The sequence below is a fragment of the Galeopterus variegatus genome, unplaced genomic scaffold (genome assembly GCF_000696425.1).
Source record: "Galeopterus variegatus unplaced genomic scaffold, G_variegatus-3.0.2 Scaffold1346, whole genome shotgun sequence".
In the NCBI taxonomy this organism is placed as follows: Eukaryota; Metazoa; Chordata; class Mammalia; order Dermoptera; family Cynocephalidae; genus Galeopterus; species Galeopterus variegatus.
In genome coordinates, this window is record NW_007727457.1 from 240,846 (window position 1) to 261,446 (window position 20,601).

The following is a 20,601-nucleotide window of genomic DNA, read 5'->3' on the forward strand; positions in this document are numbered from 1 at the left end:
CCGGTCCCGGTCCGGTACGGGCGCGACACTGAGGGTTGCGATCCGTTGCCGGTCACGAAAAAAGACAAAAAGGAAAAAAAAAAAAAAAAAAAGAAGACATAGCTCCTTATCTATAAAATGAGACAGATCAACTAAATTGACTTTTAAGGCACATTCTAAAGTCTTATGACCTTCTGGTCTTAGGTGCTTACCTCTTACAGTAATCATCAGCGAAGTAAAATAGAGCAGATTGGCCAGTCCTCTAAAATGGGGGAACACTGTTCACACAAATGAAAACAAGAGAAATGTATGGATCTTGAATTGTGATTTGATTTATTGAGTTCCACATACAAAACACAAAAAATGTGATGAAAAGAGATGTTTCAAATTGGAGATTACCACAGCCGTGTTTCTATTTTCTACAGTGCTTCACTGATTGAAACATACTTTCCGATTCAGTTATGTGACTTGAGGCTGAAGACAGATTGTCAAGTGGTACAGTTATCTCCCTCTTACTAATGAGGAAACTGAGGGAGAGAGATTATTTCACTTATTTAACAAATACTTGTTAAGCACCTACTACATGCTGAGCACTGAGAGGCTGGTTAGGCTGCTTGCCCCATATAGTTATGGACCAGAAACAGCTGAATTATCAAATGGGCCCCACCACTGGGCAGAGAGCAAGTGAGCAGCAATGCTTCTGCCCATTCCTTCGAGCAAGCATTTGCTCGATGACAGCTCTGTTACAGATCATGCACTAGATAGTAATGATATCAGAGAACTAGCAGGGAGACACACACAGCTAACTGTAACACAGTGCTATTACTCGTTAATAATAAAGGCAGAATACAGATAATAAAGTGCTATGAGAGTAAAAGGAGGAGGGATCTGCTGGCAAACAGCATGGGGAAGTTAAAAGGATTTCTTTCAATGGTCATTTCACCTGGGCCATGAAGAATCAAACAGTCCAAGCAGAGAAAACTGCCTGAGAAAAGGACTAAGGCTCCGAAAAACCAGGGCTTGTTGGGGGAATGGCAAGTGATATGGGGTGGCCAGAGCCCCAAGCATTCACAGGCCTGGAAGGTGAGCCTGGAAGGGTAAGTTGCAGCATATTTTATAAAGCCTTGAGTGCTCTGCTAAGACTTGAGGGGTTTATTTATTAAGAGTTTTTTTTTTTTCGGAGTTTTTTTCTTTTGTTCTTTTAAGATGGATCTCTCTTTATACACAACCGTAGTGACGTGTAGGGTTCTCCTTGTTTGGCAGTGTATCAGGAATTTGACCATCTCTTGGAGGAGCAGTCTCCCATTGAGTCCTACATCGAGTGGCTGGACACCATGGTGGACCGATGTGTTGTGAAGGTTGGTAAGCTGGGGCTGAAGGGGCAGCCCTGAGCCCTGCAGCCTGTCACTCACCTCTGCGAACACTTGGCGAATCCAGAGGCCCACAATGAGCTATCTGAATGCTCCTCAGGGGCCATGGAGCCCTCGGGTTCGGAGGGCAGGTCTGGCCCCCACCCCTGAGAACTGAAGGGTGTCAGGAGGCATCTGAGTCTCCCATCCCTGATTCAACCAGGTCAGCGTCTCTTTTATCTGCTGTGCACACTGACTGTTGGCATAAGATTTCATTTGGTAAAGTGGATTTTGCTGCTAAAAACAAAAAGTCAAAATCCATTGCTCTACAGCATTGAACTTGGAGACCCCTAAGCCTCCCTGTTGTTTTTTAAAAAGACCATAATGAACGAAAGGTCAAGTTGACCACTGTTAAAGCCGTTCACTTCCTTGTAGGTGGCTGCCAAGAGACAAGGGTCCCTGAAGAAGGTGGCGCAGCAGTTCCTCTTGATGTGGTCTTGTTTCGGCACAAGGGTGATCCGGGACATGACCTTGCACAGTGCCCCCAGCTTTGGTAAGACCACCCTAGCCCTTCTCACATCCAAGCACTTTTCTCTGGGCTCCGTGCATTGAATCCACCTCTGTGGAGTCAGCCACAATCTTGCTGTCTCTGAGGCCACAAGGTCATTGCCCTGAAACGTATCTGTTCTGAGGGGACAGGACATTGTTAGGATTTTCAGGGAGAAGGATGACACTGCACACTAAGAGTGAAGTAGCCAATCTGAAAATGAGAGGATGCACACAGAGAGGATTATCTGAGTTTAAAGAGAGATAAATAGCAGTGGCTGTTTTTACCAGATGTCCCCAGAGACTGCTGCTTCCACAGGACTATTCTGTAGAATCCACAGTTGTGGACTTCCCAAGACTGGATACATGAAGAATACTCAGAGTCTGAATACTCGCAAATGGCTTGACTGACACTCCAGCAGTGGGTAGACTGTCTAAAGTTTTCTTTAAAAATAGACTCTAATCCCTAGAAGAAGGTTTTTTGTATTCATTTTCCCTCTTATTTTACTGACCCTTTGGGTTTTCATCACCTCCAGGAGACATCCCCACCCCAAGTCCTCATCCACTGCTTTCTAGTATAACAGGGCTTGACAACTCTGCCCAGAGGAGCTGATATTAGCCTCTGCAGGCAGAAACCTAATCACCGAATTGGGGTGATTGCTATGCCACATCGCAGGACACAGTTGTCTGTTTTTCATAGGAAATAATGGAGTATGTATTGAGTTAAGGTGTTCATTAGCAAAGTGAGGTGGGACTTTAAGGCATCATCTCGACATGTGAAATCCCAAAACACTTTGTTGCCTCACTTTTCTAGACATTTCAGCAAAGGACTGTTGGTAAATTTTCTGGGTAATTGCTTCAGTTCTCTGTTTTACTTTGCAAGTAGAGATGTGGTTGCGTCACTCATCATCTCCAATTAAGCCAATCAGCTCTGGGTTTGCTCTGGGTTTGACACTTTTCCATCTAGCTTTTATAATCATGTCACCATTTTCCAGTTGAGCTATACAACGAAATGAATATGTGGTGAAACAAAGAAGGCACTATTTTTTCTAAACAGCTCTGTCCATGAAAGACTGTGTTTACCCACTTGGAGAAGTGTTTTGTTGTGGATTTCTTTAATCTCAGCATTGGAAAGTTCTCTGAACCTGCCTACACCATGGCTACAGGTAGAAATTCTCTTTGAGCTGTATATGGAAATCCTCTGGTGACTGCTACCTGGGCAGTGCCATCAGACCGGGCATTTTGATGACGTCCAGTTCAGCACAGTTACTGTTAGCACGTGTTACCTCTAGCTCTGGAAAAATCATTCATGCATAACTGCTTTCACTTAGTGAACAGCTGAAAAATATTTGAGATGTTTTCATTGCTTCAAAAATAAAAGAATCAAAAATATCGCATACAAAGAAATCCACAAAGAGAGCATCCTCTCCTTGCTTTATCCCTTATTCTTCAATATGCTGATTCGAAAACTGACTGTGTATACTCAGTACCTTTCATTAGATGGGGAAAGTAATTAATTCCCTTTGCAATATTCTTGAAATTTATTTGTTTTTACTGAGTTCCTTTTACAGGAAGTCAGTGTAAAACAGGAAGTTTGGACAGTAGAACAATTAGGGTTTTTGAATGGGTTGAATTTACTGCCAAGAAACATGGTTCCTTAAAATGTATTCATTTCTTTTTGAACCACACACTCTTTTAAGGTATACTGGAAACTAAGGCAAATGGCAAAACGTGATTGCATATCATCTAGAAAGGAAAGAAAGATATTAACCCGATTTCGCTTTTACAGTATTTTCCAACCCTGAATGGGTTGAAATAATACCTGTCTCCAAGTCCATTTAGCAAACTATCTGAAATGGTCCAGCTCATCTGACTCATTGTTGAGTTTTGCAGCTTGGGGTGACAGGCAAGTTGAAAGAATTTGTGGCAGACAAAAGCCCAGCTCCCCCTTTCTGCCTGTATATGTCAAAGACCCAGTTGGTGGTTGTGTTTGGGTCATGTGTTCCCTGTATGAAAACAGCTAATTAGGAAAAAGAGCCCTCTGTTCCCTGGCCCCCTCCCCCAGCTGCAGGAGCCAGCTCCATATATCTTATAACTCCCACACGGTCCTTGTCGCTGTGAATGGGTGCGGGGTTTGTGTATCTGCGACGCGGGCTGACCATTACAATGATCGTGTGGAATATCACAATGATCCCGTGGGGGACTCTATCACCTCTTCCCAGAACAGCCTCTTTCAAAGGTAGTTGACTCCTTTCTTCTCCTTAATTCCTTTTCACTCTTTTCTTCCTAATTCCTTTTCACTGAAAGAGCCTATGCTGTGAACTAAAGTAGGCAGACTTTCTTTCTTTGCTGCAGGCTGCAGTTTCTAGCAAAATTAGTCAGCAAAGGTAGCTAACAGGCAATGAACTTTTAGTCCTAATGAAGCTGAGCAAATTAAAGTTTCTATATTTAAAAAGACACCGTATTTTCAGTTGACCGATGTGATTGCAGTTCATAGGATATCTTGATCCCAAGTCAGTACTGGAGGCTTTGCCCTTGCATTGCGGGTTTTCACCAAATGCCCACTTATTTCACTGTTATGAACATCAAGAAGGTAACATCAGTTACCGGAAGTACTTCAGCATAAAACAGTTTGAAAAGCAGCCCTGGGCATGATGGCTGTGGGGTCAGGACTGCAGGGCACTTCCATGGTTTTACTTTTTTTCCATGCTTTTTTTCTGGCCTCACTTGCTCCACAGAGCCTGGGAGGCCATGTGGGCATCTATCAGGAGTGGCTACCACACCAAGTGGTCATGACCGAACCTTCCCGACGGCTTTTCTATGCTTAGATGTCCTGGCCTGGCTCTTTTTGATGCAGAACCTGATAAATTGCAGGACCTAGACTTTTGCAATGTCATTCAGACCCCTCGCCAAGCACCTGGGAGACAGGAATAGCTTCCCCTGTATTCAGGAGAGGAAGCAGAGACCTAGAGAGGACAGAGGACTTAACCTGTGGACTCACAGCGACACAGCAGATAGAGTTCAACCCGGAGTCTTTCCCATGCTAAAGCTGGTGTTCTTCCTGCTATGCTAATACTAACACTATCAACAAAGCAACATTTATGGAGGACCTAAGATACTTTAGACATTATAGTAGGCACTTTCTCATTTCCTTCTCACACAAGCCTTGGGGTCCGCATTACTGCCTTCGATATGACAGATGAGGAAGCTGAGGTAGAACTCGATGGACTTGTCTAAGATTAGAGACAGTGATGAAGCACGGACAGATCATGGCAATTATTATAACAAAATTTAGAAAGCACACAATATCATTTAATTCTCGCATTAATTCTGCAACGCAGATAATAATAATACCTTTCTACAGAGGTGAAAAGGGAGCTTGGAGAATTTCTTTGTCCAAGATCAACGTGGCAAGTGTCAAGAGCTGTGTTTCAAAATTGGTCTGCCTGACCACAAAGCCCATGCTTTTTTTTATCACAATTAAGGCAAATATCCTGGGCTCAGATGCTTGACATAAAAGCGCTAGACAAATTTGTTTAATCCACATTGATGATTTTTTAAAAAACCATATCCATGGATTAAGATAAAAAAATTTAAAGCTGTGAGAGAAAAGAACAATTATTAGACTGTCATGGGTAATAATAGATGTCAGAAGACAATGAAGTAATATCTTTTAAGTGTTGAGAAGAAAGAACTGTCAAGTATTCCTCAAGAGTGAGGCTCAAATAAAGACATATTTAGTTATACAAAGACTAAGAGAATTTGGCACCCACAGATCTTCACTTCAGGAAAAAAAAAACACCAAAAACTATTAAAGGATGCATTTCAGCAAAAAGAAAAATAAAGCCATAGTTAAGGTCTAGAATACAAGAAACAACAATGTTCTACTTACTGTTGCTGCATAACAAATTACCCCAATGCTTCGTGGCTTTAAAACAACCATTTTATTTATGGATTCTGTGTGTCGGGATCACATGGCGGCTCAGAGCTCCATGTGCCACTGTCCCAAAGGTGCAGCTGCCTTGCTTTTATGATCAAGTCTCAGACACAGTGTAAATTTTTCCATACTCCATTGGTCAAAGCAGTCATAAGCCTACCAAGATTCAGGGGGTACCTGGACCCCCAATTCTCAATGGAAGGAATGTCAAAGAATTTGGGAGCCCTGTTTTAAGATGAGAGCAATTTTAAAATGTGTAAACAAATTTAATCAACTATTGATTGTAATTTAAAAACTAATTTGTGTATGTATATGTGTTTAAAAGGTAAAACCCAGTTCTAGAAAATAATATAACATAGGGTAATGGGACGAGAACCTTCAAGGAACAGTTTAAGCATCTTAAAGTCTTTGTCTTATTTAGGAATACTAAATAATTCTAGACTTTGTCGCAAAAATTTATCGTTTGGATTTAACAAATCTATAGGATATATGTTAATGAATTAAGGGATCATTACTAAAAGAATAGAATCATAATTTACAGAGGAAAATGAAAGAATATGAAAATTTAAGAGATGAGAAGTTAAATTGAGATGAAGAATTGTGAAGATAAAAGAAGCATAGAAAATGGAGGGTAAATGAAAAACGCAAAATAGGATGGTGGAAATAAAGACCAAATGATCGTCTCAGTAAGTAAAAAAGTCTCTTCCCTCCAAAAACATTAGGCACAAATGTTTTTATAGGCATATTTAACTAAACTTACAAGATACATGAAATCCTTAGTTTATAAAAATAAACATGAAAACATGAAAATCAATATTTCAGAGAATAAAAACAAAGGAAGGAAATCTGTACAACTCATTTTATGAAGCTAATATAATCTGAAATTCAAAATCTGGCTATAACAGTAGAGGGAAATTGTGACTTAACCACACATTTTTTCATAGACTAAAAAATTCTGAATAAAATAATAGGTCAAATCCAGCAGCAAAATTTTTAAAAATAATAATTAATAGTGCTATGCCAAAAATTCAAGTATGATTCAAAGTCAGAAAAATTACTAGTAAACATACTGCATTAATATATTAAAAGAGAAAAATTATATGATCATCTCTATAGATACAGAGAAATAAAGCATTTGATACAATTTGGGTCTCAAGGATGACTTTTAAAAAACTCTTAGCAAACTAGAAATAGAAAGTAATTTATTATGTTAAAAGGAATCCAGAAATCTACAGCAAACATCATACTGAATGATGAATTTTTAAAAGTTTTCCCATTTAAGTCATGAAAAGACAGGAATGCCTTCTAATACTGTCTAATAAATACGTACTGGAGGTTCTAGCCAATGCATAAAGAAAAGAGTATGAAATATAAGAAGTTTAAAGGAAAACACAAAATTGTCTTTATTTATACATGTCATGATTGCTGACAAAGAAAAGAGAATCTACAAACTAATAAATAAGAATTCAGCCAGGTTACTAAATCCAGTTTTCATAAAATCATTGGCATTCTTAGCACTAAATTGAAAATATAATTTTAAGAAAAAAAAATATATATATATATATAATGCACACACATATACTATCCATAATACAACAGGAACTAAAAGATACCTAAAAAATAATTCTAACAAAAATTTCAAGGAGACTTTTTAAGTATATTGAAATACACCATGTTCATGTTTGGAAAGACTCGACTTCAAAAAGATGTTAATGCTCTTCAAATTAATATATAAATTCAATGTAATTCCAATCCAAATTTTAATACTTTTTTTCTTTATTTTGACGATCTCATCTTAAAATTGATATGGAAAAGCAAAAGGCTCGGAATAGTAAAGACATTTTGCAGGTAAAGAAGAAGATATAGCACTGTTCTAGTCCTAGCACTTGCTTAGCTGATACTCGGATTTATGATATAGTAAAAAACGTGGTATTCTAACAGTGCTGGACAGATAAAGAAACAGAATAGAGATGCCCAAGACAGACCAACATGAAACTTGTCTTCACCTCATCAGATCTTTGTTCCTTTATCTTTAAAATAAGAGGGTTGTATATATGATTTATGTGACAGAGATGGCATTAAAAATCAGTGGATAAAGGTTCTGGGAGAAGCATTTTAGTGTACATAAAATAAAATTATACTTCTTCCCTACAAGTTCTGAAAAGAAACATCTAAATGAAAAACAACAAAAACAGACCTTAAGCCTTTTGCAAGAAAATATGGAATGATGTCTTTATGATCTTGGAATAGAAAATTATTTCTTTTAAAAGGCACCAAAAAAAAAAAAGACAAATCACAAAGAAAATATTGCCAAAATTGAGAACATTTGGATTTTAAAATTCAGTTTAACAAGTACACCATAAACAAAATTAAGACATAAAAGCCTCAAAGGGAGCAAATATTTTGCAATGCATATAACTATCAAAGGATTAAAATCCAGAATAAACCTATTTAAATAAATTTTTAAAAGACAAATACCCCAGTAGAAAAATGAACAAAGAATATGAATAGACAATTCACAAAGAGGAAATTCATATGGACAATAATCATATGAAAAGATGTGTGTCTTTGTAGTAATGAGGGTAATGCAAACTATAAAGACATCAGACAATATTCACACCCTTCAGACTGGCAAATATACATGAAATTTTTCATAAGAAAAAAGTAACGCTTTAATTCTATCAAAGGCAATCAAATATGTTACCATATAACAACAACAGAAATCTTGTTTTGTCTCTATCCTAATATCTTTTTTTCACACAGGCTGTGCTGTTCCCTAGTTCTGTGACCTTACGCAAGTTACTTAAGCCCTCTGAGACATGTAGTAATTGAAGATAATAATACCTTCTTCATAGTGAAATCTTGTTTTGTCTCTATCCTAATATCTTTTTTTCACACAGGCTGTGCTGTTCCCTAGTTCTGTGACCTTATGCAAGTTACTTAAGCCCTCTGAGACATGTAGTAATTGAAGATAATAATACCTTCTTCATAGTGCTGCTGGAAAGTTAAAAGAGCTTAGCACAGCGCACGTGGAAGTGGTCGATTCTTGCTCATTGGATTCATCCACCTAACCAATGTTCATTGAGCCTCTGTTGTGTTCCTGGCACTGTTCTAGACACTGGGTATAGAGCAGTGGTCAAGATAGAGAAAAACCCCTGCGCTGTGGAGTGGAGGGAGTCACGCAATAAAGATAATTAGTTAAACATGTAGTGCTGAGCACTAGAGAGAAGTAAAGCAAGGGATGTCGGTTATAGTTGCCTTTCCTTGTTGCCTTTGATGTTTCTCTCTCTCTCTCTCTCTCTCCCTCCCCCTCTCCCTCTCTCGTCAGTCTTTCTATATCTCCTTTTTTATTTTCCTCTCTTCTATTTGCACTGTCCCCATGGCCATGACACCCTGGCACTGAGCTGTTTGTTGCCCAATAATCTTAATGATAGATTTCTGCTTCCTAAGGACACTGTAGCTGTTGTGGAGTCAGGGACTGAACTTTACGCTTGCTTTGTACTCAGAGCACTTAGCACAGTAGCAGGCAGGTAGCTGAAGTTCTAAAACTCTTGTGGTTCAAAGGATGATTGAAAATTAACAGACTAATTGGGTAACTAATCAGAGCCATTAATGAAGCAATCTTGAGGCCCCAAGTCAACACTTTCCCTAAAGTACTGGCTCCCAAGTCCAGCTCTGATGTTTTCTAACAGTGGTCTTAGGCAAGTTTCTTCACTTCATCAGATCTTTGTTTCATGGTCTATAAAACAGGGGGATCGTACAGATGATTTTCAAGGTGTCTACCTGTACTAAAGCTACTAATCTACACCCATTTTTATCATCTGGGACTCACCATTCTTACTCATTATTTCATAGTGTGTTTGTCTCTTTCTATCCATGTTGACTTAGATCAACATCCCAGCAAATAATTTCTTCATTTTGGAGACCCTTTCAGGTATTTGATGCTATCTTGTTGACTTCTTTGATCCTAACTCTATGAATAAAATATTCATTACATGAATTTTAGAACATTAGTAGCAAAAGAGACCCTAGAGATAATAACAACAGTAGCTACTATTTATTAAGCACCTAGTGTGTACTTTTCCTCATTGTGGTACTTGTGTAATGTAGGTTTTACTGTCCTCCTTTTAGAGAGCTCTTGTGCATAACAATTGAAGAGCAACTTCAGAATCAGAAGGTCTTGAGTTCAACTCCCAGTTCTGCCACTTAATAACTGTGGGACATTGGACAGTTACCTTACCTCTCTAAGCCTCAATTTCCTCCTTTGTAAAAAGACAGTATTGCTTATCATACATTTGTGATGAGGATTAAATTCAATAATAGATCTACAGTGGTTAACATAGTGGCTGCCACAGAACAAGAGCTCAATAAATGCCTGATTTTGTTTTTTAATATTTACAAGGATTAGGAAGGGTAACTCATCTATGGTCCCAATTACTAAGTGGCAGAGCTGGGATTTCCACCTGGGCAGTTTGATCCAGAGTCCATGCAGATACCCAGAATGCTATACCTCCTCAGTGGTTCACAGGACCCAATTTGGGGAAGTGGATGGAAAGTTTAGTTTTAGAGACTGCATCTCGCAATGACTCAGCAGAGCCTGCACCTTGCTGAGTTCCAAATGGGCCTGAAAAACCAGACACAGCACTGGAGATGGAGGAAGAATGTGGAGGACGTGTAGGGCAGAGGACCTTGTCCTTGAGCTCTGAGAGCACAAGGATGGAAAGTGTGGAAGGCTCTGTAGAGTGGGGGACAGGAGTTGATGTGCAGGACCTGTTGGGCATCCAGTGGCCTCAGAGGTAAGCCGAGGATTTTCCTCTCTCACCTTCCTAGGCCAAGAGAACTAATCTACCTGAAACGAAGGGTGTGGGTATGAGCTGAAGCTGGGTGCAATTAAGGAGAAAATTGATAAGTTCCACCAAGGAGTCCTCCAAAAGCCTCCACCAGACCCAACCTTATTCTGAGATTTGGAGAGGACTTGCTCCCAACTCAAATGTCCCCTCTAGGGACCAAGCCACTTATGCCATCTGGGCCTTATTGTCCCATCTGTGCTATGAGAAGATTGATCTAGATGGCCTGTAAGGGAATGGGAACAGATGGTGGAGCCAGACCAAACTGAGGCAAATCCCTACTCAATTACTGATGGAGAGACTCATTTCCTCATCCTTAGGGGAGGATAATACCACCTACTTCACAGTTCATTATAAGGATGAGATGTATGTTAAATGCTTAACAGAGTTCTTGGCATATAGTAAGCATGCAATAAGTGGCAGGTGTGATGATGAAGGTGATGATGAGGATGATGGTGGTGGTGGTGGTGATGATGATAGATTCACAAGAAAAATAATGCCAGAGAGTATTGCAAGGTCTTTAAAATAGTAAACTAGAGGGAAATGGGAAGAGGAGGTCAGCTCGTGGGGAGGTGGGTGAGTAATTTTGGCCACTGCGTAGGATAGCAGGATATCTACATGGCGATGTCTCCTTGGGGGTTGGAAACCTGGGACTGGAGATGCAGGGCTTGTCCCTCTCTCTGACTCTGGCATTCATGAGGCCTTGATGACAGCAGACATTAATCGAGCCCCTCCCATCCACGCACCATTCCACTGTCCATGGCGGCGGCAGGACATACAAAAAAGATGGGTTTGAAATCCATTGATTATGTCATCTCACACAGTACTTGGCCTGCAAGACAGGAACAAAAATACTTTATAGGGTAGTTGTCAAGATCAAATTAGAGAACATAAGACTTTGAGTGCAGAGACTGGCACATAGGAACATCTTTAAAAATAATCGTTCACATTCCCTTTCACGAAATAATCTCCTCTAAATTGAAAATGCAGAGTAATACTTGAAAATACCAAATCTTTTCAATTCAATACCTTCTCTCAAGAACCGTGTGCTAAAATGAGGTCTCAGAATCATTTAGGAAAATAAATCAGTTATTACAAATTTAAAATTTCAATGCTGCTCCCAGAATTATGTGAGGTACATTGGTAGATACCAGTGAGCTAGGAGGCAAACATCTGCCATGGACATCCTTAAGGCCCAATTGGTGAAATAAGACACGCTGGGCTCAGGGGAGAGATAAAAATGGAAGACACTATGTCAATAAATACTGAAGAGAGTGAAGGGTGCTTAGATGAGACCAGTGGGCACGTGAGAGCGCAGAAGATTTGGACAGACAGCTTGGTGGGTGCCATTTTTTATGGTGTCATATTAATGGATTGAGCAAGGAAAAGATTCACTTGCCACAAATAGTTAATGACACTTAACCTAATGCCAAGTGCTAGGACAGGCTGAGGACACAGTAAAGAAGAGCAATCTCTGACCATGAGGTGGTCATAACTGTGTGGAGAAATGGGATTCTTGAACAGACTGTTAGAGCAGTATAACATGTGTGTCATCAGGCAGAGGGGACATACCTGAGTTGGATGACATGATTTACCTTTTTGTGTGGATCTTTTCTCACCAGGGTCTTTTCATTTAATTCACTTGATGTTCGATGACTACGTGCTCTACCTGTTAGAATCCCTGCACTGTCAGGAGCGGGCCAATGAGCTCATGCGAGCCATGAAAGGAGAAGGAAGCACTGGTAAGCCAGCATTTCACTGGGAATCACGCCACTTGGAGATTTGATGTGTATCCTTACTTCTGTGTTTCTTTTATTTTATATCCCAAAGAATTTAGTGATGATGAGTGGGTCAAGTGTTGTGAAACCAATAATGTCTTCTTTGTCCTCTTTAGGGTGGGTGTGTGTATATATGGGAATTGCCTTGAGTACCATGATGGTGATGAGAAACCATCAAAGGGTTTTAAGGGTTGGGAGTTATGTGACACAGATAAGAAAGAATATTTTATTTTGTAAAGTCCCTTAAAGACAACTTGCCTTGACATTTGTCTCTAAGAACTCACCCTTTCTTCGTCCATAGCAGAAGTCCGAGAAGAGATCATCTCGACAGAGGCAGCCCCACCAACCCCTTCACCAGTGCCATCATTTTCTCCAGCAAAGTCTGCCACATCCGTGGAAGTGCCACCTCCCTCATCCCCTGTCAGCAACCCGTCTCCCGAATACACCGGCCTCAGCACTACAGGTAATGAAAGTCCCTCAAAAGCTTTGCGTGGGGAATTGATGTTTAAAGCAAAGGCTTTCTGGAAAAATATTCTTCCTCCCAATCTCCAAAAGGCAACACCAGAACCTGGGCATCTTCCTGGATTTGTGGATGACTTGCAGGTATCCATTGATTCATTCGTACGTATTCCGTATGCTGCTGTTTTCAACTTGGCAGATTAAGCACATGATGAGATCTCCACCCCTAAAACTATGCCACTGAATTGATTAAAATAATATAAAACATGAATTAATAATACACAGACACTCTTAAAACAAGAAAGGGAACTCTCTATGAACCAAAAACTGAGTGGCATTTCTGAAAAGAGGCAGACAGGCAGCCATATGCTAAGCCATGGCAACCACCCACCAGCGAGGCAGGGCTGAGAGCAGAGCTGGTCACAGCCACGCTAGGGCCACCCTGCACACGACCACGAGGCTGACGCCACCTTGAGGTTGCCCTGAGGACATGCCCACACAGCCCAAGATATGCACACAAGTCTCATAAGATTAATTCACAACCAAGAATCATCCAAGCCATACGTATGTATATATGTGTGTAGGTCCATACGTGTGTGTGTGTGTATTAATTTCCCCCCTTGAGGACTTTTTATGTGCCAAGTCCTATGCTGGGAGCTATGAGAAACAGATTAAAATACCAAAGCCTTGCTACCAAGAGGCAACACAGGGATACAAGAAGTACAAAGACAACTGTAACAGAAGGAAGAATGTAGCACATGCAATAAGTGAGGAATAAACTAACGCTATGGGTTGCCCAAGGAAGGAGAAATTCCATCTGGTTTGGAGGTATCAGGGAAGACCTCACAAAGGAGGGGGATTTGAGCTGGAGCTTGATTTTAACTGGCGAAGATATAGCAGAAGGGCCCTCTGGGCAAAACAGTGTGAGCAAATGCACAGGGTGGGAAGTGTGGGGCTTTTTCAGGGAATGGTAAACTTTGGCTAAAATGTAGGGGGTCTGTAATGGAGTCTTATGAAATAAAGCTGGAAAGATAAATTGGAGTCACATCCTGGAGGATCTTGAATGCCAAGACAAAGTTTGGTAATGGAAAAGAAGAGACAGTTACAAGAATTAATAATAGCTAGTTGCTAATGTCCAAATGTTACTTTACAACATACAAAGGACCTTTGCATAATTGTTTCATTTAATATTCACAATAACACCACAAGGTAGATACTAGTCCGTTTTATAGAGGAGGAAAACTAAAGGGGGAGAAAAGTTTAATTTCTTGTCCTGGGTACCATAGTCAGTAGCAGACATAAACAAGTTCATTCACTCAGTCATTCAACAAATTTCCTTGCCCACAAGACTTGTGGAAATAATATAATGTATGTGGGATATCTAATTAGCTAATGTATAATAAAAAATAGAGAATATGCGTGCATATGTGTGTGCGTGTGTGTGCATATCCAGATTATCTCACATGGTTGCTGTGGGTATCAAATAGGGTATGAAAAGCCGAAGTGCTTTGTTAACAGTGAAGTGCTATCAGGAGATTACTATTATTGATGTCTGTCAAATGAGGGCCATGGCCAGAAGGAGAAGCAGTCACTTTCCCTCCCATCTGATCTTGGGCTTGCAGGAGGGAAGCCTTCAGGAGACAGATGCGACTCATGGGCAGCCTTGAAAGATGAGAGGGACTCGGTGAATACAGGAACCAAAGACAAAGACAACCTTCTGCTAGATGGGCCCTGGGGGGCTGGGGGGGTGAACAGACTAGCCTTTGTGGAGTAGAGGGCTTCGTAAGGCTGTGATAATTAATTCATTTTCTTACCATCCAAACCTGCTCTATTTTTCTCCCATTACCCAGGCATCAAATCTGGGAGTCAGCATCAAATCTTCCCTTTCCCTCAAGTCCTTTGTTAGTTAGGTTAGGCTAATCTGCTGTAACAGACAGATCCAAACATGTATGGGGTTAACACAATTAAAATCTATTTCATGCTTGAAAAGGGTGTTCAGTCAGAGAGGAGGCTCTCTTTAACACAACGGTTTGGAAACACATATCCCTTCAATGTTAGGCTCCACCACACCCTAGGGCAGTGATTGTCAAAGTGTTGTCCACAGACAGCAGTGTCAGCATTTCCTGGGAACTTGTAAGAAGTGCTCATATCGGGTCCCACTGCAGACCTACTGAGTCAGAAACTCTAGGGGTGGGGCCCAGCAATCTTCTCAACAAGCCTTCAGTTGATTCTGATGCTCACTAGTTTGAGGACCACCAACTTAGGGCTTTATCAAATCTGCAACCAGCTAGCAGAAAAATAGAAAGAGGGTATAGAGGAGGAAAACCTGCTCTCCTAAAAGCCCTGGCCTGAAGGTGGCACACGTCACTTCCACTTATATTCCATTAGGAGGACTTAATCACATGGCCTCACATAGCTAGCTGCATGAGAGGCTGGGAAATGCAGGACAGCATGTACCCACGTAGGGAAGGGCAAACAGATTTTGGGGAGACAGCTGGCATTCGCCATCACACCTCCCAAGCTTGGTTGTTCCAATACAAATCTAGATGAATCTGTTCCTCCCTGTCCGCCCCCCCCAACCTCTTGCCCTCTGATTCAGGCCTTCCCCACCTCTCGGGGACATCCACAGTAACTCTCAAGCTGTTGACCAGCCTCCAGACTCTGGTCTGCCCACTCATACACTACCCACTAGGCTTATCTTTGTGAAGCTTGTGTCTCCTCAGAGTGCTGGGGCAAAGAACCCACTGCCTCACATTAACGCCTTAACAAGTCTTGTTCTCCAAGTCACTTCTCACACTGTTGCTCCTTCCCGGACTAGCCCCCTTCTACCCTCTGCCTGACAAAATCCTACTCACCTTTTTTAATGTTTCCCTCACTCTCCAAGTTATAATCTTCCCCCAGATTCTTGGAGCATGGCCTTAGTTATATCCTAGTTCTACTTAGAATAGTACTGTTACCAGAATAGACTGGGAACTAAATCATATATATATATATTTTTTTTTTTTTTTTTTTGAGGACCAATAATGAGGTCAGATCGCACCATTAGGGATGCTGTCTTTATCATTCATTCATTCACCCACACATCCATTGATTTGTCCATATATATTTTTTTGAGGACCAATAATGAGGTCAGATTGCACCATTAGGGATGCTGTCTTTATCATTCATTCATTCACCCACACATCCATTGATTTGTCCAGCAAGTTCTTCTGGAGTGGATTCTGTGTGCTAAACACTTTCCAACAGCTGGGACACAATGGTGCACAGTTAATATGTTGTGATGTGGTAAGTGCTAAGTTGGGAGAAAAGCCAGGGTGGGAGGAGAGCACAAAGGAGGCCTCCAGCCCGTATTTGGAGGTTCTGAGAAGGCTGAAGAATGGGAGAGAAGGTATTCCAGGTAGAGGGAGGAACTAACACAAAGTCTGGAGACAAGGGAGAGCATGTTATTTTCAGGGAACTTGGAGTTCCAGGAGTCTTTTGGTTAATTTCTTCCCCAAAGTTTCTTCTCTCTCCAGAACTACATCTACTCAGAGGGAATGAATGGATGCTTAAGAGCATATAGGTGCCTGCTGTCTTTTATACTTTGCCAGGGGCAAACACTTGCCAACAAACTCAGTGGCTCTCTGTCAGGGACTGCAAGGAAGACCAGATTCTTCAGAGCATTGAAAAGTTGGGCTGTCAGGAACTGGCATTAGATCGAGCTCTGTTTCACCTTGGGTACACAACTACAGAGAGCTGACTTCTTCTGTAGAAATTTAGACTTGAAGGGCTGGCTGGTTAGCTCAGTTGGTTAGAGCACAACCTTCTAATACCAAGGTCACTGGTTTGGATCCCCGTACCAGCCAGCTGCCGAAAAGAAGAAATTTAGATTTAAGTGTTGCTATGTTTGTTTACATACATGTACCTGAAATCATATTTTGTTTTCTACTTTGAGGAGGAAGATCATGGTAAGACTCCCACCTCCCTCCCATTTTCTCTCTGTAGTGGGTTGTTGTAGTTGCTGTTTAGAAAGCTCAGGAAGAAGAGTTGTGTAGAAAAAAATAACTAATGTTCATGAACATAGTAAGGGAAGAGAACTTAAGACTGGCCACAACTCTCAACAGCCCAGGATTCTTCCAAGATTGGAATTATAGGGCAACCATCCTCTGAGTCCCCTGCCTCTCTCAGGAAGGAGCCAGGGAAGTAAGAGCAGCCAGGAGCCATTACGTGAAAAATCCTGCCCCCATATCCCCACCACCATCACCAGGGAGACACACGCATAAGTCTGTCAGTGATAACATCCTTACTTCTGGAATAAACAGGGAAAGTATGCAAATACATCAGTTCTACATTATGAAGCTGAAACAATTTGCAAGAAACATTTCCAGCAGTGTCGAAACATAGCAAACAAGGAGGATCTAAGGAAATAAGGGATGGGAAGAGTGTGAAGGATTTCTATATCTCCCCATAATTCTCAACCAGCTAGTGAGCCTGCCTGGCTTTCTTTGTAGCAATTTGGAGGCCTCAAGTTATGGCAGGTGTGATAGTCAAGGCCGCAGGAATATCACAAATGTGTTCAGAGATTTCTGTGCAATGTGTTCAAGAGTCATAAAAGTAGCTTCTTAGAAATACAAATGTGAAACAGCTTCTCTTCAGATGATTGTAAGCTTTGAAGATTTTGGCACATTCCAGCTTTGTTCTCAGATATCTCCAGGGGGCATTAAAAATGTCATCCTATATAAAACTATGTATAATATTTTTCTCAAGTACCACTTTTGAAATACTCCATTGCTAAATTAGACCGGATCTTGGCATGCAAAGTGGGTCATGTTTTGGAGGAAATATAAATGTAATATCCTAACAACATGTATGGTTTTACAGACATATTATAAAGCACAAATTATTTATATACAACCTACATCTAAATACTAGGAAATCTATTATGATAGGCTTCTTAAATTTGGGGACTTGTGCAAACTTTCATTGGACAGTAATGTAAACTGGAAAACAATTAAGTAAATCTTATAAAATGCATTTGCCATGTTTCTTTTTTTCAAAAAAGGTTAACTCAGCACAGGGCTTTCATACCCAGTTAATTTTTATTTCTATTTTTAAATTATTGCTTGATATATAGCCTATCTACTTTCCAAAAAGTTTCTGAAGTAGCTTGCTATAAAAACAGGAAAACCAATTTTAAAAAATGGACACAAACCAGGAGGCAAGAAATTTTAAAAAGGTGAGAGAAAACAAAACAAAACAAAACAACCATTGGCTAAAAAAGTTTATTAAAACCTTAAATGAAATTTTATGTGACCTAGTTATTTTGCTGCGTGTCTAGCAAACTCTGAATATCATTGATCAGATGATGTAAATATTATCACATTCAACTTGCTGAGAGTCAGGGCCAATCAGGTACCTGCGACTCTTCCACAAATCAATGTCTCACTTTGGATGGATGCTTCCCCATTTTTCAGCTGCAGAAAAGAGAACAATATTATGTTGGCTTGATGAGCACAAAGCAAATATTAATTTACTGCATATAACCTTTTGGCATCTTTTGATACAACGACTAGGGGATACAAGGTCGTGCAGATAATGAGTTATATGATTCACTAGGAAAACAGACATTCTGCATATTGAAATCTATGTCTAGTTCCATATCCATACTTACATGTATTTCTAAACATGTTTTCTTAAGACTGCACTTATGATTTTTTTAAAAGGAGGGGGGAGAAAAGGAAAAGAAAGGAATATCAAGTAACTAAAATTGAACCTGATGTATGGCCAATTTTGATGAGGCTTATTAAAGTCTATGGCAATGCCTTGATAAGAGACAGGCTAAAGGACTGCATTTCAACAGATTTCCACAAGGTAAATCTAGCTCAATTGTCCATTCTACCCCCCTCCCCAATTCTGTGGACTTGCCACCTCCCCCACTGCCTGGCAAAGTTCAGAAACCTTCACTTTCCTTAAGGAAAACTGGCTCTTTTTCTCCTCAGGAGCATGGCACCTGGTGCCAAACAGATCAGTCCATTTAACGTGATATTGGGCTGCAATTCTTTAATGTCATTTAAAGCTAAATGTTAAGCTCCTACTCTTTCCAGGTCAGGCCACTGAAGGGTTCTAAAACCTCATTTATGATGTCATTTTCAGTATTCCCTCCTTTGGCAATGACAATAAAAGTTAACTATTAAACTCATGTTTTCAACTTCTCACCGTGGGTTCCCTGCAACACAAAACCAGCAAATTAAATCACTGAGATGCTAAGATGCCTAATGAAATAAAGGCAAATTCCTCATAAATGGCCCTAACTGTAGAACATCTGGCCTGCCCAGCTGCGTTTTCTCTACATCAGTTGAGGATGTAACAAAGATAACTGACCCCTAGTCTTTCCAAGTAACAAAAGCCTAGTATTCTGAGGGCAGCTAAACTGAGTGGGATACGGTGGACACTTCAGCCCTGCCACAGAGCTTTTGATGGCTGCCAGTGAATTCCTCCTCCTTTCATCTCTGCTGCTTTATTTTCACTAAAAAAAAAAAAGAAAAAGAACTTGGAAACATAAGTTGGAATTGAAAATAGATTGTTTATTCCACTCTGACTTCACACCATCAAGTCTTGACTTGGTGTTGGGACCTTGGATTCACTCATTCGACACATATGTATTACATGTCTAATCTGTGCCATGTCCTGGGACAGACATAGTCACTGCCCTCATGGTTCTCACATTCTAGTGGGGAAGAGTCAACACAGAAGTAAGCCATCAGGTAAATATATGATTTCGAATGGTCATAAATGCTATGAGTAGTAAAATTAATAGTGTGTTAGGGAAAAGTATAGAATAGGGACCCGCCTTAGTTGGTGGTCAGAGAAGCCCTCCCTAAGGAGGTGACATTTATTGAGACCTGAAGTATCATTATTAGCCAGCCACATAAAGATTGGGGAGGGGAAAGAACATTCTAGGCAGTAAGAAACAGCATGTGCACAGACCCGAGGCAGAAAAGAGCGTGGCATAGTGATGACTGTATAGTGCATACAGCTAAGGGAGAGTGGCATGAGAGGAAACTACAAAGAGAGGCAGAGGCTAGTTCATGAATCAACACATCTCTCTGGGAACTCATTCATTTGCCACCTCTGCTCAGTTCTGTCAACCAGATTTTGACCTTGGCACTATTGGTAAGGTGTAACTCAGACAGATGAGGTTTCCACCTTCAGTTGGTATTCCTCCTAAACACAGCTATCTTAAGGAAAGATGATAGCGAGTGGGATACACATGGTACAGGTATAGATAATACAATCTTCTTTTCCCTGTCTCATCTTGAAGCTTACAGGAAATGTTTGTTTAGTATCAAATACTGTCAAGCAGTGTTGTTCAAAATGAACTGTCTGTGCAAGAACCTACCTGAGCAAGTCATTTAACCGCCTGACTCTTTTTTTTCTCACCTAAAAAAGGAGGTTGTTTTGCTTATCTCAGTTGTCCAAAACAGTAGCTACTAATGTGGCTAGTGCAACTAAGGAACTGAATTTCTAATTGTACTTAGTTTTAATTAATTTAACATTAAATAGCTACATGTGGCTAGTGGCTACTGTATAGGGTGGGGCAGCGCCAGAATCTTGACACACATAAAGGAGCTTTTTAGGAAGATACAAACAAAAGGCTTAGGCTAGCTCAAAACTTGAACCACATCTGTGATGATTTATAGAATCCTAGGAGGGAAAAGGTTCAAAGG

The 20,601-nt window shown here is 40.5% G+C and overlaps 1 protein-coding gene and 1 long non-coding RNA gene across 3 annotated transcripts in view; one reads left to right on the top strand and one right to left on the bottom strand.

Annotated features, from left to right (window-relative positions):
• RFX4 (regulatory factor X, 4 (influences HLA class II expression)) overlaps positions 1-20,601 on the top strand; it is a 162,713-nt gene that overhangs the window by 120,015 nt on the left and 22,097 nt on the right. Inside the window, exons 12-15 of the mRNA XM_008576416.1 lie at positions 1,243-1,337; positions 1,764-1,881; positions 12,281-12,400; positions 12,738-12,899. Coding sequence (XP_008574638.1) covers positions 1,243-1,337; positions 1,764-1,881; positions 12,281-12,400; positions 12,738-12,899 — 495 coding nt within the window. The remainder of the gene's footprint in view (positions 1-1,242; positions 1,338-1,763; positions 1,882-12,280; positions 12,401-12,737; positions 12,900-20,601) is intronic.
• Positions 18,143-20,601, bottom strand: part of LOC103593443 — a 35,768-nt gene continuing 33,309 nt past the window's right edge. For both annotated transcript variants that reach the window (XR_550759.1, XR_550758.1), the window contains one exon: positions 18,143-18,348. This is a non-coding gene — a long non-coding RNA (uncharacterized LOC103593443). The remainder of the gene's footprint in view (positions 18,349-20,601) is intronic.